General features: G+C 44.2%; 1 protein-coding gene across 4 annotated transcripts in view; it reads left to right on the top strand.

The window, feature by feature from the left end:
- Nucleotides 1-21,152, top strand: part of MOCOS (molybdenum cofactor sulfurase) — a 394,972-nt gene that overhangs the window by 351,616 nt on the left and 22,204 nt on the right. For all 4 annotated transcript variants that reach the window (XM_050937684.1, XM_050937687.1, XM_050937685.1 and 1 more), the window contains 2 exons: nt 4,997-5,123; nt 10,789-10,893. In XM_050937684.1, coding sequence (XP_050793641.1) covers nt 4,997-5,123; nt 10,789-10,893 — 232 coding nt within the window. The remainder of the gene's footprint in view (nt 1-4,996; nt 5,124-10,788; nt 10,894-21,152) is intronic.

Here is a 21,152-nt window from a genome sequence, read left to right as displayed (position 1 = left end):
AAAAATGTTAAAATGTATTACTGGCACGCGAAACCTTAAATTAGAGTGAATAAATGAAGACTCGGCACACTGCTTCTGAAAGGTTGCCGAACCCTGCAGTAGCCATTTCTCTCATCTATATATTTTACTATTTTTATTATTCATGACATACTAACAGCATGCTAGGTGGCTTGCAGACATGTAAAGGAAAAAGGTCTGTGCCATTCTAAGCAAATGGAGGGAGAAGGCTGAAATTAAACAGAAATCAGCATGTGATTGACCACTGGAATTTGGCACATATGTTAAAACCATGCATTTTTTATTGTTTTTTTTAAATATATGTGTAAAACAAATCAGTAGATCCCACATACATGTTGGTTATAATTTCCAAATTTACCATTTATTTTTCACAGGGTTTCATCAAACCCTAAAGCCTTTACTCTGTTTCTACTGAATCCTTATTCTGATCAAGCAGTCAATGACTTCAGTAAGAGTATGGTCAGAGCAAGGAGTGAATAAAAGCTGAATAATAAGGGTCCCTTTATGAAGATGACAGACCTGTCTTAGAGTATTAATTAGTTTAAGTAGGAGTTCTATCTAAAAATCAGTGAGAAAATGTAGGCCAAACACTTAAGGATTTGGTTCAGCACTTTTTTCTTCCTCCATAAATCTACAAAAATTATGAATTGCTGACCAAATGTCATTACCAGGAATCTGTGTTTTCCTTCTTTCTTATTTCACGCTTAACATTTTTCACACAAAAATTTATATGCTACTCTCTCTTAGTGACTAAGTACAGAACTGTATAACCTCTTCTTGAAAAAGGCTGACTGCAATCACTTGAATTCTTTAATAATATTTTGTATTTCAAAGTAGATGATCTGCTCTCAGATCAAATAATACTCTTTAAGACATGTTTTATTTGAAAATATCTTTAAGTATTATTTCAAGTTCTTTAAAACCTTTATGAACCCTGGGTCAGCAAATAGTATCATTTTGAGAGTGGCATATCGTTCCTTTAAGATCAATTGAAAGTCTCCCTACAGTGTATCTTTTAGGATCATATTTATCTGTAATTCTTAACATGGAAATGAAGGCAGTTAATAACCATATGATATATTTGTAATATATCTGCTTTCATGTCCCCTTCAGTGTTTTTCCAACAAAGTTCCTTTGAAAACAATTTCAGCTGTTTGCAGAAGTCTATGGATGAATTGCAATTAAAATTGTGTCCTTTACAAACATAAACCTCAAACTCCTATATTAACATGTACCACAATCATACTTAGCTACTGATCTGAAAGTTCAGGTTAAATGACTGAACCTAATCTATCTGTCAGTAACCTGCAAAAAATGCAACACATTTTCTTGTCAAAATATCTGTCTGCAGAAATTTGTTAGGAGCACACCAACATCTAAGCTGACAATATGTTTTAAGGTTTAGGCAACAAGTTACTCCAGTTGCTGGGAACAAGATATTAATTAGACTTCTCATCTAGGATACAAGACTGCACAAGATAAGTCTCTTGAAGGATCACATGTTAAATTGAAAACATAACATCTCTTAATACCCTTTGAAAGTCCTTCTCTCTTTAATGGAAAGCTAAATATTCAGTGCAAAAGGGTTACATTGTCACTTTTTCTTAACTGAATGTTGTTATATTCATACAAAAATGGGGAATAAAAACAGAAAATCAAGCATTCCATCAAAGACAAGAGAGACCTTAGAATCTAAATGCTAAAAGCTAATATTGTTGATTTGTTATTTACAGTATATCACTAGGACTAGCTTTCCTCCCTAAGTTGTATTTCAAATTCAATCTTCTTCCACCTCAAATCTCTGCCCAGCACTGACCCTCACTACATCTTTGTTCTCATTTCCTCTCCTTTCCAACCTCACTGTCTTTCTTCCTAACAAGCCTCCTGCTTCCTATGCATGGAACTCCCTCTCTCTTTCCTTGTTGACCAACATAGGTTGGAAGAATCCCCCCCATTCCACCATGCAGAGCAACTTTATAAGGGTGCTGAGAGAGAATTATAGCCCAAGGGTGCAGCACCACTCTGTAGCTGTTTCTAAATCACTGGATGGTAACTTTCCAAATACTGAACTGCATGATCTATTTTCAAAAACCTATACCTGCAAAGTCTGTGTTAAAATTCTTTTCCCTCCTGGGAAACAGTAATTAGTTTCTTTACATATAGGGTTGTTTTATTTGATGAAAATTGGTTATACTTTGTAGACACTTTATTTTCAATTCAGTTTTAATAGTTTTTCTTTGTTTTTACCTTTCCTATATAAAAATGAATCTTCCACTTTGCAGTCAGCTCTAGAGAGGTCATCTAAAACAGTAACTGCAATTTAATTAAAAATAAGAATGTAACAAAATGGTGCAAAATCATATCCCTACAGAGACATCCATCTCTCTGGTGTTATTGTTGCTGACCACCTCCCTGAAGATGGACAAAAAATGCCACCACTGTCTGACCTAACACTTGAGTTTTTTAGTTGAAATACACACTGGAAGATGCACAGAATTATTTTTGATTTTGTTTATTAAATAAATGTAATAAAAGAGATAGACCTGAACTAAGATTCTGGATCCAACCTCTGGATTTCTAATTGGCCAAAACAGAAACCTAGATCTGAATATTCCTAAAACCCAGCTTTTGTCTGGCACTAAACTATATTTCATGTAGCTGCAAATGCTTTAGCATGCACTAATTATTGGGATGGCCTCCATGAACTTGGTAAGACACCCATATTCCCTGGATTGTTCAGTGTTTCCTAAGCAGGACATACAACCCACTCCTATGCCATGGTCTCATCTCTTGAGACAGAGACAACAAATAAGAACCATAGATATGTTGCATTTTATGAAGCATTAAGCAGAGTCGATGAAGTTACTGTGTAACTCAGTGAATATGCTTTTCTTCTTCAGAAATAAATATCTATAGCTGTCCTAGTTTGCAGGTCCTATGCCAAATTCCCCCCCGCCCCAAGTGATGAGTACATCAGCCTGGTCCTAATGCTAGCCCTTCCCCATCCCTTCTGCGTCCCCAATTATCCTGTTTGCCTCCTCCCATCTAATGAAACCTTCTCATCTAGTGCAGTGACAAGTGCAATCCCTCTCCACTGCTAGAACCCCCCCAAACCTGTCTCCCCTGACAGTTCTACATATAGCCACTCCTCCCTAAATGTATGGGCTTCAAAACTATATCGAGAGAGATGGTGATCCACAAAGAATCAGCAGGGGCATATGCTATTAAGGGGAGGAGTGCTGTCCCCTAGGACAGCCACAACTATCAAAGCAACAGATAGTTTATTCTCTAATCCAGAAACTGGAAACACTGGCAGCAACAAGGTTTACTGCTTTCTCTTGTGCAGCACCAAGCTCCAGTGTTGTGCAGGGCCTCAGTATGCAATAAATAGCACATCCCGCCTATACCGAAAGCTGGGGCTCTGACAAAGTGTATGAACTTCCACTCTTTTAAAATGTAAATGTTCCTTCACTCCATCTCCCCATCCATGCCCCATCCTAAGCATAGGGAAGAAACCTGTGTAAAATGATTGCTTTTTTACAACACACTCTTATTTCTTCCCTTATGAACTATCTGTAGCCCAGTGTCAATTTGTATTGACTCCCCTATGCTGAAGTTATTCAAAAAGAGTGTCTCAACTGTGTGATGTGCTGTAGTATTACTATGGAGAATTTTGCCCCCCAACAACTAATCCCTGGACTCTCTGCAGTACAGTAAGAAATCTCGGTTTTGGTAATGTTGGGGCCAGGTTGCGTGATTTGGTGTGAAAATCTACATACACATTTATTAGTATGCACATTTGTCTCCTAAAGGAAAAGTCATGCTATTTTGAACCAAATAAGCCAATTTTTTTAAAAACAAACATGTCGGTTTTGCCAAGATAATTGCTTGAAGCTAACAATTTTTGTAGAAGGTTTTTTATACAGTTTTCCACCATTTTAATTAAAATACAAAAAAAATTAAAATATTTTGTAATATTTTCCTAAAATATTTTACTAAAGGAGAATCCTCTCTTTTTCTCCAGGCTTCTTTCTCTATTTTGGGTGACAGTTCAAAGTCCTCAGGTCTCAGGTGGTGGTGGTTTTTTGAAGTAGTTCATGTACATCTGAGCTTAGACAAAATTAAATGGCCCTCACATGCTTAGGAGTGTTGGAGCACTTGAGAGAGCATTCTCTGGAAATCCTAAGGCTGACGTGTTCTTCCTACTAGCAAAGTTTCCACTTTAAAAATGAAAGAGAGGAATGAGATTTCAAGGTTCTAGCCAGCTTTGTGAAATTTATACGCTATATGCTATCTGCCACTCCGTCTCTCTCACATACACAGGTTTGCACATGCACAGAAACACAACACGCTCACACATCCATACACTGGCAAATAGAACACTTGTAGGGAGGTGTGGAAATCTTCATCCGTGCATTTTTTTTAAACGTCTGCCATTTGGTGCAATCTGATGCATTCCAAAAAATCTCAGGGATAAGTTCTCTCTCTCACAACATTCTCTTACTGGTTTTGTCACCTTCACAGGCCACTGAATGTCCTCTGAGTTTTCCCCTGTGTTCGTTCTTCTTCCTCTTTAGTTAGATTTAACCAGTTATTTGATCAGTTACCCAAAAGATCCACAAACGCAGTACCACAGCCCTTCAATACAGTAGCTAATGCTGACATTAAATTACAGTGGTCCTTTTCTGGTGTGCATATTTGTCATTGCAGTGCCACATACTTCCATATCTACCCTTTAGTTCCAGTTTACACCTCTCAAAATGCCTTCTAGCAGACTACAATTTTTATTCAAATAGTTAGCTGTCCCTTTATCATAACTTCTGTGATAAAATTGCGTTATAAACATGTTCTTAACAATTGTGTAGAAGAAAAATCTTATTGAATAAGACTAGCAACTAGATATTCTAAGTGAGAGAATAATTACCACAGGCTAATTAGCATGGTCTATTTTCTTCTGCTCTGTGAATCTTTGGGACAGACTGAAAGAGCCATTACCAACCGAGGAACTAATCCAACGCTTCCGTGCCAACATTGTGATCAGTGCAACAGAGTGTTTTGAAGAAGAGAAGTGGGCTGAGATTTCCATCGGTGCTTTGTGTTTCCAGGTACATTCTAATTTCAGCTGTACTTTTCTGTTATAAAGCATTCTGACCTGGAAACAAAGCAATTCTTTGCAAAATTTAGGCCAGGGCTAAACTACAAACTTACGTCGGTATAACTATGTTGCTCGGGGTGTGAAAAATCCATCCCCTGGAGCAACCTAGTTATATCAACATAACTCCTGGTATAGATGGTGCTATGTTAACAGGAGAAGACCTCCCGTCAGCATAGCTACCGCCTCTTGCAGAGGTGGATTAACTGTGCCAATGGGAGAAGCTCTTCTGTCCATGTAGTAGCATCTTCACTAAAGTCCTACAGCAGTGCAGCTGTCCCACTGTATCGCTATGCATGTAGACAAGCCCTGACTGTGATGTAAAGGCAGGTTCTATCAAATGTTGTCACTTTTTAAATTTCACCAAATCACCCTTTCCCTTTGCAAATGAAAAGCATTTTTCACCACCAAGAAAAGTCCCTCTTGGCAGTTTTTGAGGCAGAAACCTTTGCCTCTTATTTTCATCAAAAATGTATAGATTGAGGCACATTCACAGAATATTTTAGCCCAGATTATGAGAAGCGGCCTTCAATTTCAAATGCCCTAATTTTGGATGTTCACTGGGGACATAAAGTACCTCAAAATGCATACCCAAATCAGAAGCCATTTCTGATATTTTGATATTTTAAACAAGCAATGAAGTTGTAGTCTTTCATCAGAGTTTGATTTTTAAAACATCACCTGACTTACAACTGCTTTCTCTAGTTAGGAGTTTTGCTTGTTAGTAAATATAAGTACTTTTAATGTAAAAATTAAGCTAAGGGGTAAGGTGTATAATCATGAATTTTCACTACTTCTTTTATTTCTGCTTGACACCATAGTGTGTAGGTATCGTTTTAGTTCCATGAATCAGAATTTTATAAAGTCACTATTTAGCCCAGTTGTTTTTTAAGTTACACACCCATAAAATGAGAAATAATTACAGTGACAGTTACCACCGTGGCTAAATTAAGACTTGTTAACGACAACCACTGCCCAAAATAAAAGTTGTGCTGGACCAACGCGACCCTTTCACACAGTCACACACAAAGTTGACCATGATTGTCAGACACCTTTACAGCTGTGTCAAGCAGCAAGGGAATCAGCCTTATCAGTGTTCTAAGATCAGCTATGGGCTGCTCATCATGAGCAAGCCTGATGGAATCAAACCAAGGTTGAAAAGTGCCATAGCAACAGTAGAGGCAGCAAATGGAAGTTGTTCCCACACAAACACAAATTCCAAGCGATAGGCACAGAGAACATAGGATAAAGAGGAGAACTTAGAAACATTTTGTACAGGCCACTGCTGAGATATGCTGATTTCTATGGGTTACAGCCTCATAAGTATCTCGAGACACTGGAGTTGCCATCTTGAGTTGTCCGCATGTGTGTGAGGCTGTTTGGCGGGTTGCGGGGGTGGAGGGTTAAGTTGAATTAACCTCATGTGTCCTTTTCTGGATAGTGCACTTGATTAGATAACCCACTGCTGATACACTAGCTGTACAGAGCCCTTTTGTTTGGAACGTTTAATGGCAGATTGCATTCCCTGATTTTAGTTCATCTCTTCTCCCTATATATAGTTGCATGAATGGAAATTATTGGCACCTTTGACTCTTGGGCTATGCAAACTGGGTGCAAGCTGTAGCAGTTAGCTATAAAAGGATCTTACAGTCCAAGCCTTAACAATTTCAGTGTCAATTCACTCAGATTGTCTCTTCCTATTCTTATCAATGTCTCTTTTTATCTTAGAGAAAATCTTGCCATCTTTTTTTCTATTATATTTAGGGCTAGCAAAAGAAAATTAAGAAATCAATGGTCTATTTTTGTTTCATCATTTATTTTAGCATTGAAAGAAAAGATCCTTAAATTCTGCCACTGCTATATCAGTTGCAATGTTAGATAATGTTCTGATTAGGCATGGGTGAATCAACTCTGATGAAACAGGAAGCAACCTGGGCCTTCACCCAAAACTTCAACTTAAATTTCTCTGAGGTTTGAAAAATGTTTCAGCTCTGAACTTTAGCAGTTTTCCTGGTTTCTTTCTGGAATAGTGAAATTAGAGAGGAATACAAACCAAAACTGCAGAGCTGAACTTTGCGGAAGAAGGGACCAGCATTCAGATTGAGATTAAAATTGGGCAAATGACCTCTACCTTTGTAATGAGCCAAACAATGACTCCAGGTCTCAGCAGCCCAGATTTTTAAGGGTATGTCCACACAGCAATATGAGCTGTGGAGTTTGGGGGCTGGCTCCCACTCGTCCCCCTGTCAGTGCACACAGCCCAGGCACTGCTGCACACACTGCTCCATGGGTCGGGGGGGAGGGGAGTAGAGCAAGGGCCAGGAGGCTGTCCTGTAGGGAGTGGGAGCTGCTGGGGAATATGGGGTCATCCTCCCCCAGCTGTGCTGAGCTGGGAGCCCTGCTGCTCCGCATCCCTGCAGGGCAGCTGCTTAGTCCCCGCTGCACTCTCTGGCCTTTGCTCCTGGGCCTCCCTCCCTGGGGCTGCGTGTGCATCCTCACAGCATGCACCAAAATCTGGTTGTGGGCTTGTGACCAGGAAGCAGATCTCTTTGCAAAAAGCTTCTTCTGATCTGTCTCCATTGAAAACCCGGCAGTCTCTCTGCTAGCGTGCTGGCAGACAATGGGTTAACACTGATCTGAGCTGCTGCGCACAGGGAAGTGTGACTTCCCTTTGCAATAGAGTGCAATAGACTGCACCACAGATTGTCGGCATAGAGAGGACTAAGGAAGTTGGCCCAGGGAACTCTGGGATACATCCAGAGGACTGCCAGGACTCCAGTCAAACTGAGGCCATGTGCATACAGGAAAGCAGTAGGGCTGAGAGCCTATGTCCCATCTGAATATGGGTTCGGACTGTCCAGCCCTCCAGGGTGCTGAGACCCTAGGTTCAAGCCCTAGCTTAATACAATTGGTGTGTGGATGCAAGGGGGGTTAGGCTTGAGCCCAGGCTCAAGCCCGGGCTTACATTGCTGTGTAGTGTCAAGTATCAGAGGGGTAGCCGTGTTAGCCTGGATCTGTAAAAAGAGTCTGACAAAGTGGGTATTCACCCACAAAAGCTCATGCTCCAATACATATGTTGGTCTATAAGGTGCCACAGGACTCTTTGTCACTTATTGCTGTGTAGATACCCTAAGGGGTCAAAGGTTGGTTGGAGGCTGGGCCAGGAGGCAGTTCTGTTGCTAGAGCTCATTTCTGACTGAAAAATGGTAGAACGGCTACTCCCCTAGTATTTCCAATCTGGATGAAATCAATGAGTACTAATCAGTTATGCCTCAGATAAACGAGTGAACCTTATGAGATTCACCAATCCTCATCATTATGATTATTTTGTTAATATTTGTATATAACACCATAAATACATGCCATTAATGTAAACTTTGTGTACCATGCCTAACTCAGTCCCATGCCTAATACAACATTAACAGCCAAGAAAATACTGCACCATCAGGTTAAGCCAATGGATCAAGTAATTCTTGTGACAGAAATCTGGGTTACCTTTATGATATTTCGTCAATGAAGAAGCCAAGTGTGAGACTTTAGGTAGCGATTCACATATGCATCAAACGTTGATTTGTTTGATTGGTCCATATCTATACAATATGTATTTGTTGGAAATGTATCACCTGGAACATGGAGGTGGCTTGTTCACTGTTCTGCTTAATGATGCTGATAAATGTGTGGATAGCAGAAGTGCTGATGCAATGACTAGAGGCTGTCATGAAAATAACTGCCCTTTTCCTGAGCTCAGTGCACTGTAAGAGAAAGAGAGGCAATTGTTTAGCAGCTTGTCTATGGTATGTACCAGAAGAAAATATCTGACTTGCCTCTGCTTGTCTGAGCCCCTGTTGTTCTTTGCTCAATTAGCTATAATAAATATGAGACACAGCAAGTTAAGAAATTTCTTAGTGGGTGAAAACACTTAACAAAGGACAACCTTGACCTGCAGCCAAATCATATTAGTATTATTATTATTTATTATTTGTACTGCAGTAGTGCTCAGGAGTCTAACTCAGGACCTCATTGTGCTAAGTATCATAAAAACAGAGAACAGAGTTACATTCCAATTTAAAATAGAGATTGTCTCAAGGAGCAAAATTTTCAACTGATATTGATATCAAACACCCCCAAAAATAGGGATATTTGGAGCTTGGGTTTTGGTTCTGGCTGATCTCTAGTTCAGAAATAGTATAGCTGAATGATTTTAGAAATTTTACCCTTTGTCAGCAACTTAAATGGTCTTTTCCAGCCTCTGGTAAATCCTTACTTGGGCCTGGTCTACACTGGGGGGTGGAAAATCGATCTAAGATACGCAACTTCAGCTACGAGAATAGCATAGCTGAAGTCAACGTATCTTAGATCGACTTAGATTGACTTACTTTGCGTCCTCGCAGTGCGGGATCGACAGCTGCCGCTCCCCCGTCGACTCCACTTCCGCCTCTCGCCCTGGTGGAGCCAACAGGGAGCACGTTTGGGGATTGATGTATCGTGTCTAGAGGAGACGCGATACATCGATCCCTGATAGATCGATCACTACCCACTGATCCAGCGGGTAGTGTAGACATACCCTTGGAGTTGATGCAAATACAAATGAAATAACAGGAGGAATTATGTTAATGGTGCATGATGCCAGTGAAATGGTACCAGAAGGTGCAACTGCACTGAGACAAAGGAAAGTGGAGGAAAAAAAATCTGTTTTATCTCTTATTCTTTCTTTTTAATAAAATATTGACTATGCCAGAATTCAGCAATGTATTATCTGAAGAATCACAGCCAAATGTATAGTTGATTACACTGGAAAGTTTTACTGTCTGTTTTAGATATGCTGTAAAGAATCCAAATGACACCCAAATCAACATATAGAAACATTTACAACATGACTTTTGGTTATTTGCCCCATTATCTGTTTGAGTTTTATGCTTAATCTTATAAAACTAAGGAAAATTGCATGAGACTATGGAAGTTGAAATACTGTAAGAACTGTTGATTATGGTAGTGTTCTGCAAAAGTTTCTGATGCAGTAATTGAGTGGAACTGGCATGTGACATCTTTATTCTAATCCCCAAAAAAGACAAAAGAAATTCACAGCAGTGTAGTTATAGTTCATCTTAAGAAAATGCAGATTTTGCTTTCCTAACATTCACAAAATACCACTAAAAAGAATGCAAAATGAGGCTAAATCTGTTCATTTCAGTCACAGTAAACAAACATGAACCAAATCCTATTATCTTACTTATGAGAGAACTCTTCTGTTCAAATCCTAAAGGCCATACCCAGTTTTTACTCATTCTTCTCCCAGTCAAACTTTCCCTTTATGTCAATGAGCCAAACAAAGTCAGTAGGAACTACAGGTGCTCAGAATGTCTCAGACTTAGCCAAGTGGGAGTTTGCCTTAGTAAAGAGTGAGTAAGAATTGAGTAAGGACTTCAGAATTTGACCCTCTGACTACATAGCTGAGTCAGGTGAATATGATTTAGACTATTTACATAGAACAAAAATGTTCAAAAAGGTCTCTGAAATGTTTGTTATTAAAATACTGTGAAGGCCAGAGACTAATCCTAATATGTAACTGTTTGACTGATACATAACTGTCTGAGAACCTATTTCTGTTGAAATTTCAGGTTGTAGGTCCATGCAACAGATGCCAAATAATCTGCATAGATCCACAAACTGGACAACGAAACAAAGAATTTCTGCAGACTCTGTCCTCCACCAGAGGTAGAAAGGTCAGTATTACCCTGTAAAATATCCAAGCAGAAAGCTTTAGAGTCTTGATGATGTATATAATGTAGCATCTTTTGCTGGAAGATTCAATGTTAAGGTGTAATAATCTTCATTTGTCTTGTCTGCAGAAAGATGTTGCATTGAAATCCTAACATGACGTAGTTTATTTATGTAAAATGTTCATCTCATTCTTGGTTCATAAATTGTTCATTAATGTACAGGAGATGGAATATGTATTTTTACCAAGATTTGCTATGATTATTTATATACCTTCAGCTTTTTGATGTATTTATTTTGGTTATTAGGAACCCAAATGAATTCCTACTAGCCTTTTTTGTTATTCAGGAACAGAGATCTGCAGAAAATCATTGTTACCTACACAATGTTTATTACAGAAATATTGCCTTTATTGTGAAAGTCACAACCCTGGAAGGGTGGATCAGAGATGTGAGTATGGTTGAAGAGAAAGCTGATCAAATAGTAAAGATTAGATTTGTGAATATTTGTGAATAAAAGGGCCTGGTGTGGTTCATTCTGGTTCCTGAGGTCATGTTGGTCTGGAACTGTGAGTATTCAGACAGCCACTAGGTATCCATGACTCCTAAAAGAATCACAAATTTCACCATGTATGTTTGTCTACATGAAAATTCATCCCATAAATTCATGATTATGTACTGTTTATTATTCTCCTGTTTACACAATTTGTTATCCAACCAGGGAGCAAAAGCCATTCTATGTGACATAGCTGATCAGTCATACAATATGACTAAAAATAGCGCATAGTCAAAGCTTACAGTTTGTGGAGAAATTATTCATTCAGACTATGCAGCAAACACTTATACAGTATGCTCTTAATTGGCCAAGTAGCACAGAGCACATGGATTTTATCTGGATAATTGGGAATTTGGATATTCTAGAGGCAGGAGCCATTCAGCAGTAGGATGTACTCCCACACGGCTGTGGGTTCATTCTTCTCCTCTCAGTTCTGGCCGGGGTCTCTGCTCTGCCCCAAGGTCTCTGCTCTGCTCTGCCCCACTCCTTGCATTGCGACAGGACTGGCAATACCTGATCCCCGCTGGCACACGGTGTCGGGGGAGACTGTGGTCCTGGTGGGCCACAGTGTCAGGGCCCCACTCGCTCACTCACTCCTGTGAATGCAGAGCTGCAGAAAGCTCCCTGCACTGCTGCGGATGCCATTCAGCAGCAAGGTAGCCTCCCCTGCAGCCAGGGGCTGTTCCTCCTTGCAGTCCTGGACAGTGTCTCTACTCTATTAGCCAAGCCTCCACATTATCCAAATTGCCTCCCCCTAGCATGTGATACATGCTGCGGAGGGCACATATCTCATGCTGGAGCACAAGGAATAGATTTGGATAATGCAGAGGTTTGGATAACAGGGTCTCAGAAAAACAAATTTATTCACGGGGAAAAAAACAGGATCACTTTGAACAGTTCACTAACCAAACAAGGGGCTATATTTGTAATGAATATAATTTGCAATGAATAGTTCAGTCAGCTCTAAAAGCTAACCAGCCTGGCTCAGAGTAAGATGACTCAAAAAGGATAGGTTGGGGGGATGCACTTCAAGGCACAATGTCCTCCTGATTTGAAAAGGAGCAGAATGCTTGTACATACAGATGACAGCACTAAGTAGCTGGGCTCCTGGCTATACCATGAAGCCTGAGGACAAGAGCTCCTTAAGGCAACGGTGAGCAGCTGTTGCAGTAACTGGGCCCCTGTACTATGCCCTCTTGAGTACCAAGGAGGAATCTTGCCCTGCTGCATAACAGTTTTGGTGGGGGCAGGTGTTGACAAGACTCTCCCCACCTCACAAGTGGCACCCACACTAAATTTGGCCCCTAGTATTTACTCAGTCTCCATTGAGGGAATCCTCTCCAAACTCAAGGAAATTCTCAAGAGGCAAGAAAACTCTCCCTGGGACATAAGCTCACAGAAGAGACCGAAATGAAGCGTGTCCTGCATACTCCCAACAGCAGTGATAAGCTTCTATTTGCATTTCTGATTTAATCGTAATCAAAGGCTCTCTTGATACAAGTACCCCTAGAACCAAATAATGCATTAAACATTCAAGCAAAGGGAGCAATCTGTTCTCCTTAGAACCTAGCATCAGATAAGTGAAATATGGCAAACAGAGAGAGCTGTAAAACATATTGCTGATATTCACAGAGGGGAAAGAGTTCTGCTCCCCTAGTCTTGAACGTTTCACCATTCATGGTGGAATGGGTGGTTCAAATGCCTACACAACTAAAGATGTGCAACTCCTTTGGTAGTTCAGGTGCCACATATCTTCACATGTTCTTTTCTTCTGAGGTGTTTACTATCTTTTTATTTTTGAGGGTCACAGGAAGATAGCAATACACAATTATACAAATGCAGTGGAAGAGCCCTGGCAAAATGTTAGTAGTAAATAATTGTCCGTAAGATAGTTATTACAAGTGCAACAAGCAAACAGAATGAACAGGATTTAAGTTAATAGTTGTTACATGGCAAATCCACACATAATAAATAAATGCACTGTTTTTGCAGCTTGGGTAGCCAAGTTATTAAAGGCAATGTTGTGTAGATACTTTAGCATTGTAGAAATAAGCTACATTATGACTTAACTGGCATCACAGAGACTTAGTGGGATAAGTCTCATGACTGGAATACAAGGAATACATGACTGGTACAGCTTGTTCAGGAACGAAAAGCAAAGAAAAAAGGGAAGAGGTGTTGCATTATACATCCAGAATATATACACTTGTACTGAGGTCCAGAAAGAAATAATGGAAAGTGTCTGGGTATAAGATAAAAAAAAGGGGGTGGAAATAGGGATGGTGTCATGGTTAGGGTTATCCTGAAAATCACCAAATCAGGAAGAGGAAGTGAATGAGGCATTTCTAGAACAAATGACAAATATCCAAAACACAAAATCTTGTAGTAATGAGGGACTTTAACTACCCAGATAGCTGTGGGAAAAGTAATATGGCAAAACAAAATTTCCAGTAAATTCTTGGAATATACTAGGCACAACCTTTTGTTTCAGAAAGTGGAGGAAGTAACCAGGAGGCAGCCATTTTGATTCTGATCAAAAAGGAGGAAATTGATTGCGAATGTGAAGGTAGAAAGTGATTTGGTTACAAGGGGATCATGAAATGATACATTTCATGGTTCCAGGGAAAGGAAGGAATCAGAGCAGCAGAATAAGAAAAATCGACTTCAAAAAAGCAGACTTTAACATACTCAGAGAACTGGTAAGTAAGGTTCCATGGGAAGAAAATCTAAGGGGAAAAGGAGTTGAGGAGGACTGGCAGTTTTTCAGAGAGACAAAATGAAAGGCACAACAGCAAACTATCCCCACGTGAAGGAGAGATAGGAAGAATAGTAAGAGGCCAATATGGCTGTATGAGGAGCTCTCTAATGACCTGAAAATCAAAAAGGAATCCTACAAAAAATGGAAACATGGACAAATTGCTAAAGAGTACAAAAGAGTAGCATGTAGGGACTGAATCAGAAAGGCTAAGGCACAAAATCAGTTACACACAGCAAGTGACATGTAGAAGGCAATAAGAAGAGGACAAAGAAGACCCAGGGAATTTATAGACCAGTCAGCCTAAGTTTGATACCTGGAAAAATACTGAAAGAAATTATTAAACAATCAATTTGTAAGCACATAGACAATATTAGGGTTATAAGGAATAACCAGCATGGATTTGTCAAGAACAAGTAATGACCAAACCAATCTCATTTCCTTTGACAGAAATACTGGCCTAGAGGATGGATGGGGACGGGGAGCAGTACACATGATATATCTTGATTTTTAGTAAGGCTTTTGACACAGTTCCACATGACATTCTCATAAGCAAATTAGGGAAATATGGTCTAGAAGAAATTACTATAGTGTGAGTGTGCAACTAGTTGAAAGACAATACTCAAAAAGTAGTTATCAATGGTTCACTGTCAGACTGGGAGGGTGTATAAAGTGGGGTCCTGTAGTAGTCAATCCTGGGTCCAGTACTACTCAATATTTCTATTAATGACATGGATAATGGAGTGGAGAGTGTGCTTATAAAATCTGAGGTTGACACCAACCTGTGAGTGGTTATAAGCACTATTGAAGACAGGATTAGAATTCAAAACAACCTTGACAAGTTAGAAAATTGGTCTGAAATCAACAAGTTGAAATTCAATAAAGACAAGTGAAAAAATATTACATTTAGGAAGGAAAAGTCAAATGTACAACTACAGAATGGAGATAGGTGGTAGTACTACTGGAAAGGATCTTGGGGGTTATAGTGGATCTCAAACTGAATATGACTCAACAATGTGATGCAGTTGCAAAATAGGCTAATATCGTTATGGGGTGTATTAACATGAGTGTCATATGTAAGCCAGGGAGGTAATTTTCCCACTCTACTCAGCACTGGTATGGCCACAGTTGAAGTCCCGTGTCCAGTTCTGGGCACTAAACTTCAGAAAGATGTAGATAAATTGGAGAGAGTCCAGAGGATAGCAATAAAAATGATCAATGTTTTAGAAAACCTGACATCTGAGTAAAGGTTTAAAAAAATGGGTGTGTTTAATCCTGAGAAAAGAAGACTGGGTGTTTGCAGTATTGCTGTAGCCATGTTAGACCCAGGCTATTAGAAAGGAAAGGTGGGTGATGTAACATTTTATTGGATCAACTCCTGTTGGTGAAACAGAAGAAGTTTTTGAGCTATACAGAGCTCTTCTTCAGGTCACTGGGGGACCAGAAAACCATCTTCAAATATGTTAAGAGCTGTTATAAAGAGGATGGTGATCCATTGTTCTCCATGTCCACTGAAGGTAGGACAAGAAGTAATGGTCTTAATCTGCAGCAAGGGAGATTTAGGTTAGATATTAGGAAAAGTTTTCTAACTGTAAGGGTAGTTGAGCTCTGCAATAGGCTTCCAAGGGAGTTTGTGAAATCCTCATCACTGGAAGTTTTTAAGAACAGGTTGGACAAACATCTTTCAGCGATGGTCTAGCTTTACGTTGCCCCTCAGTGGAGGGAGTTGGACTTGATGACCTGTCAAGGTACCTTGCAGTCCTACATTACTATGATTCTATGATATCAGATTCCACATGTTTAAATAAAAAAGCTAAGTATATACTTAAGAAATATGAAAATGTAAATGAAATATACGTATCAAAATATTAAACCGTGTTTCATATTACAGTAAAAGCTTTGTTCTTCTTTGAGTGGTTGTTCATCTCCATTCAAAGCAGGCGTGCGCGCGCCGCGTGCAGCCAGCTGGAAGATTTTCCCTTAGCAGCGTCCGTAGGGTCGGCCCGGGCGCCCCCTGGAGTGGCACCACCACGGCGCTCTATAAAGGGGCCCGCCGACCCTCCACCTCCTCAGTTCCTTCTTACCGCCGGTGACGGCTAGCTGGAACTTCTCTTGCACACCATTTTGGCAGTGTCCTATCCTTACCATTTACTCCGTGTATTCAGTTATTTTATAGTTAGTTAGATAGATCTTTGTATATAGTTTTTGTAGTTGGGGTGTTCCCCCACCCAGAATCTTTGTCGGTCGCTGGGGCATGCCCAGGTCCCCCGGGTTCAAACTCTGTGAGAACTGCGGGAAATTCATGCCTAAGAGTGACCTGCACTCTGCGTGTTTGAGGTGCCTCGGAGAGAGCCACCAAAAGGACTGGTGCTGTATCTGTAGAGGCTTCCACCTGCAAACTCTTAAGGACAGGGCTCAAAGACTTAAGAGTCCTCCTGATGGAGGTGGCCCTACGACCACCCTCGGACCCAGAACCGGCCGAGGCAGGGCCCAGCACATCGTCCTCGGTGCGGAGTGCCCCGGCACCAGCATCAGGACTTAAGGCCCAGCCCAAGTCGTTGAAAACCTGGCACCGGACGGAGTCGGGTCATAGGAAGTCAGCCTCAGTGCGGTACCACTCACTTTCGCCGGTGCCCGCCAAGAGAAGGAAGCCAGTGAGGGATCGGTCACCCCACCAGGATCCGAGGCTGACGCTGTCTGCAGGTGTAAGTGGACAGGCTGAGCTGCAGCCCTCAGCGGTTCCATTGACTCCTGCACCACAGAGAAGGTGGTCGAGTCCGAACCAGCCTAACTCCCCAGACCTCAGTGGAGACATATGCCCCCCGTCAACGCCGGAGGCGTTTGAAGCGGCCTCTGGCCTAATGGGTCTCCCAGCACTGGCCTCCCCGCATCATTGGGAGTTGCCTGCTGTGGCCCATCCACCAGTGCAATCTAGAGGCAAGCCAGCCATGCTGTCGCCTCCCTCCCCGCATAGCACTGTGAAGGTGGCACAGGACCAGATGAGAGGCTCTCCGCCACCTCGGCACTGCTCTCCTTCGGCACCGAGTGCTGCTCACCCCAGGTCCTCCTACTCAGAGACCTCAGACTCAGAAGCAGACTCCTATCGCTCCAGCAGGTCGCGGAGCAGGAGATCGGTGTTGGGGGTGAGCCACCAACGTTACCCGCAGTGGCAGCAACAATGGCAGCTGCCCTCGCAGTGGCCATTTTGGACTCCCTGGGCCTACCATCAGTCGGTAGGCCAGGCATTTGGCCCTCGGTCACGGTCGGCTTCGGTGTCCTTGACGTCGGTGGCCCCGACGCAGCTGCCTCCCCCACCGGCACCATCGCCGGGCAGGGGTGTGCCATCGTCAAGTTCAGCACCCCCTAACCGGGCAGCGGCACCGGCAATGGCTTTCGTTCGGGCTCCGCCGGCACCACATGATACGCCAAGTCGCTCACTGGCGACCCTGGTACCAGCCGCGGTGCCGCATTTAGACTCGGAACCGGCACCGCAAGCTCAATACCATGTGCCGCAGGACCCCGAGGGGCCGCATGCACCGGAGGTAGGGCCGCTCCATGTAATTTCCTCATCCTCCTCCCCAGATGAGGCAGTCTCAGGCACGGCTGCGGCACCAGCCCTAGAGGACACTCGAATCATCCAACAATTGCTTCGGCGAGCAGCTCAAAGCCTCGCAATCCAAGCGGAGGAGATTGAGGTGGACGCAGACCCTGTAATGGACATTCTGGCCCCCTCAGGGCCATCCAGGGTGGCCCTCCCGCTGATAAAGATTATAGTGGATACGTCCCACACCCTATGGCAGACACCAACCTCATTGGTCCCTACCGCCAAGAGGATGGAGCGGCGCTACTTGGTCCCCTCTAAAGGGCATGAACACCTGTACACCCACCCTTCCCCAGACTCCCTGGTAGTAGATGCGGCTAACCAGTGGGAGCATCAAGGTTTTCAGGGGTCAACACCGAAGAGCAGGGATGCAAAAAGACTTGAGCTCTTTGGCAGAAAGGTGTACTCCACGGGGGGACTCCAACTCCGCATTGCCAATCAACAGGCAATAGTAAGCCAATATGGCCACAACACGTGTTCGGCCATGTCGAAGTTTGCGGAGCTCCTTCCTCAGGACTCGAGATCAGAGTTTTCGGCCCTAGTGGAGGAGGGCAAACTGATCTCTCGAGCCTCCCTCCAGGCCGTCTTAGAGTGGCGGATTCAGCCTCGTGCACCCTGGCCACAGACCTGGTCATGCGGCGGGGGGCCTGGATCCAGGTCTCAGGCCTGCCCTATGAGGTCCAGCAGACGATTCAAGACCTCCCCTTCAAAGGGCAGATGCCGTTTTCGGAGAAAATGGACAAATGTCTCCATAGCTTAAAGGACTCGAGGGCCACGCTTCGCTCACTGGGCTTGCATACCCTCGCGACCCAGCGCAGACAATTTAGGCTGCAGGCGGCCCCTCGCCCATACCAGCCACAGACTCGCCAGGAGCTGGGGCACAGGCGGGGCAGAAATGGCAGGAGGCATAACCAGCGCCACCCCTCCGGCCAGGCGTCTGGCCAATCGAGACCACCATCTGGGCCTAGACCCCCTATTTGATGGTACAGTCGAGGGCAACCTACCAATCGAGACTCTGGATCCTTCCACCCACCTTTGGGTCACGTCTGTCCCACTTCTACCGTGCCTGGTCCCGAATTACGTTGGACAAATGAGTGCTCCTCATGGTAGAGAGGGGATATTCTATCCAGTTCTCCTCCCTTCCGCCTCACCAACCTCCCTCCCTGTCCCTCTTCAGGGACCCTTCTCACGAGCAACTTCTAATTCAGGAAGTGAAGTCCCTCATGGAGGCAGGGACGGTGGAGGAAGTCCCGCAGGAGCTCAGGGGCAAAGGCTTCTAATCCTCTATTTTCTCATACCAAAGGCAAAAGGGGGCCTGAGACCCATCCTAGACTTGCGGCGGCTGAACAAGTTTGTGAGGAAACTCAAGTTCCACATGGTCTCCCTGTCCTCGATCATCCCCTCCCTGGATCAAGGAGATTGGTATGCCGGCTTTGACTTAAAGGACGCCTATTTCCACATTGCCATAATTCCACGGCACCATCGGTACCTCAAGTTCGTCGTGGCCGACGTCCATCTGCAGTTCACGGTGCTCCCGTTCGGCCTGTCAGCTGCTCTCAGGGTCTTCACAAAGTGCATGGCAGTCGTGGTGGCCTGCCTGCGCAGGCAGAGCATCCAGGTATTCCCCTACCTGGATGACTGGCTCATAAAGGGCCACTCCAAGGGGCAGGTAGAGACCCAGGTGTGCTTCATTAGGCGGACCTTTCTCGATCTTGGCCTCCTCTTGAACGAAGCCAAATCCACCCAGTCTCCGACGCAAAAAATAGAATTCATAGGAGCAGTTCTGGACTCCACACATGCCAAAGCGTATCTGCCAGAGTCCAGGTTCCGTGCAATTTCCGAGCTCATCCTCGGACTGCACCACGCCCCGGTCACCATGGCGTGAGTTTGCCTCTGGCTCCTGGGCCACATGGTGGCATGCACCTATGTGGTGGTCCATGCCAGACTCCGGCTTCGCCCGCTGCAGTCCTGGTTGGCGACAGTTTACCGCCCGGGCAGGGACCCCCTGGACTCAGTGGTGTCCATTCCCCGCTTGGTGCTGAGCTTGCTACGGTGGTGGCTCAACCCACGGGAATTCTGCATGGGTGTCCCCTTTGCTGCCCCGCAGCCCTCCCTCTCCCTGGTGACAGATGCCTTGGATCGAGTTTGGGGAGCGCACCCGGGACGCCTCAGGACGCAGGGCTTGTGGTCGCCAGAGGACCTCGAGTTGCATATCAATGTCAAGGAACTGAGAGCGGTCTGCCTGGCGTGTTTGACTTTCCAGTCTCACCTGGCCGGCAGGTGTGTTTCAGTCCTTTCGGACAATACGGCGGCAGTCTTTTATATCAACAAACAGGGGGGTGCACGCTCCTCTCCCCTCTGCAGGGAAGTCCTCGCGCTGTGGGATTTCTGCGTTCACAATGCCACTCATCTGACGGCGTTCTATCTTCCGGGGGAGCAGAACGGTTTGGCGGACACCCTCAGCCGCTCGTTCCAGGGTCACAAGTGGTCCCTCCGATTGGATGTGGTGCGCTCAATTTTCCAGCTCTGGGGCTTTCCCCGGTTAGACCTGTTTGCTTCAAGGGAAAACAAGAAGTGCTGACAATTTTGCTCCCTCCTGGGCCGCAGTCGGGGGTCTCTGTCGGACACCTTCCTTCAGCCATGGGAGAACGGTCTGCTCTACGCCTTCCCTCCGATCCCCCTGATACACAGGGTGCTTTTAAAGGTTCTCAGGGATCACGCCAGGGTAATCCTGATAGCTCCGGCATAGCCGCGCCAGCATTGGTACACGTCACTCCTGCACATGTCCGTTCAGGCTCCCCTGACGCTGCCCCTCCTCCCGGACCTGATCACCGGCATAGCCGCGCCAGCATTGGTACACGTCACTCCTGCACATGTCCGTTCAGGCGCCCCTGACGCTGCCCCTCCTCCCGGACCTGATCACCGGCATAGCCGCGCCAGCATTGGTACACGTCACTCCTGCACATGTCCGTTCAGGCGCCCCTGACGCTTCCCCTCCTCCCGGACCTGATCACGCAGGACTGGGGCTCCCTCCACCATCCGAACCTCAAGTCCCTTCACCTCACAGCCTGGATGCTCCATGGCTGAGCCCGGTGGAGTTGCAGTGCTTCCAGCAGGTCAGGCAGGTGCTGCTGGATAGCAGGAAGCCATCAACTAGGGCCACCTACCTGGCTAAATGGAAACGCTTCTCCATATGGTCGGGTCAGCGGGGTCTAAACCCGCTGGGGGTACCAGTTTCAACTGTCCTTGACTATTTGCTTCACCTAAGACAACTGGGCCTCTCCCTTTCCTCCATTCACATTCACTTGGCGGCCATATGCGCTTTTCATCTGGGAGATGGGGGTGCCTCAGTG

This window comes from Gopherus flavomarginatus, chromosome 2 (assembly GCF_025201925.1).
Source record: "Gopherus flavomarginatus isolate rGopFla2 chromosome 2, rGopFla2.mat.asm, whole genome shotgun sequence".
NCBI lineage: Eukaryota > Metazoa > Chordata > Testudines > Testudinidae > Gopherus > Gopherus flavomarginatus.
The sequence above is the reverse complement of the archived record's forward strand: the minus strand, read 5'-3'. Positions and strand labels throughout refer to the sequence as shown.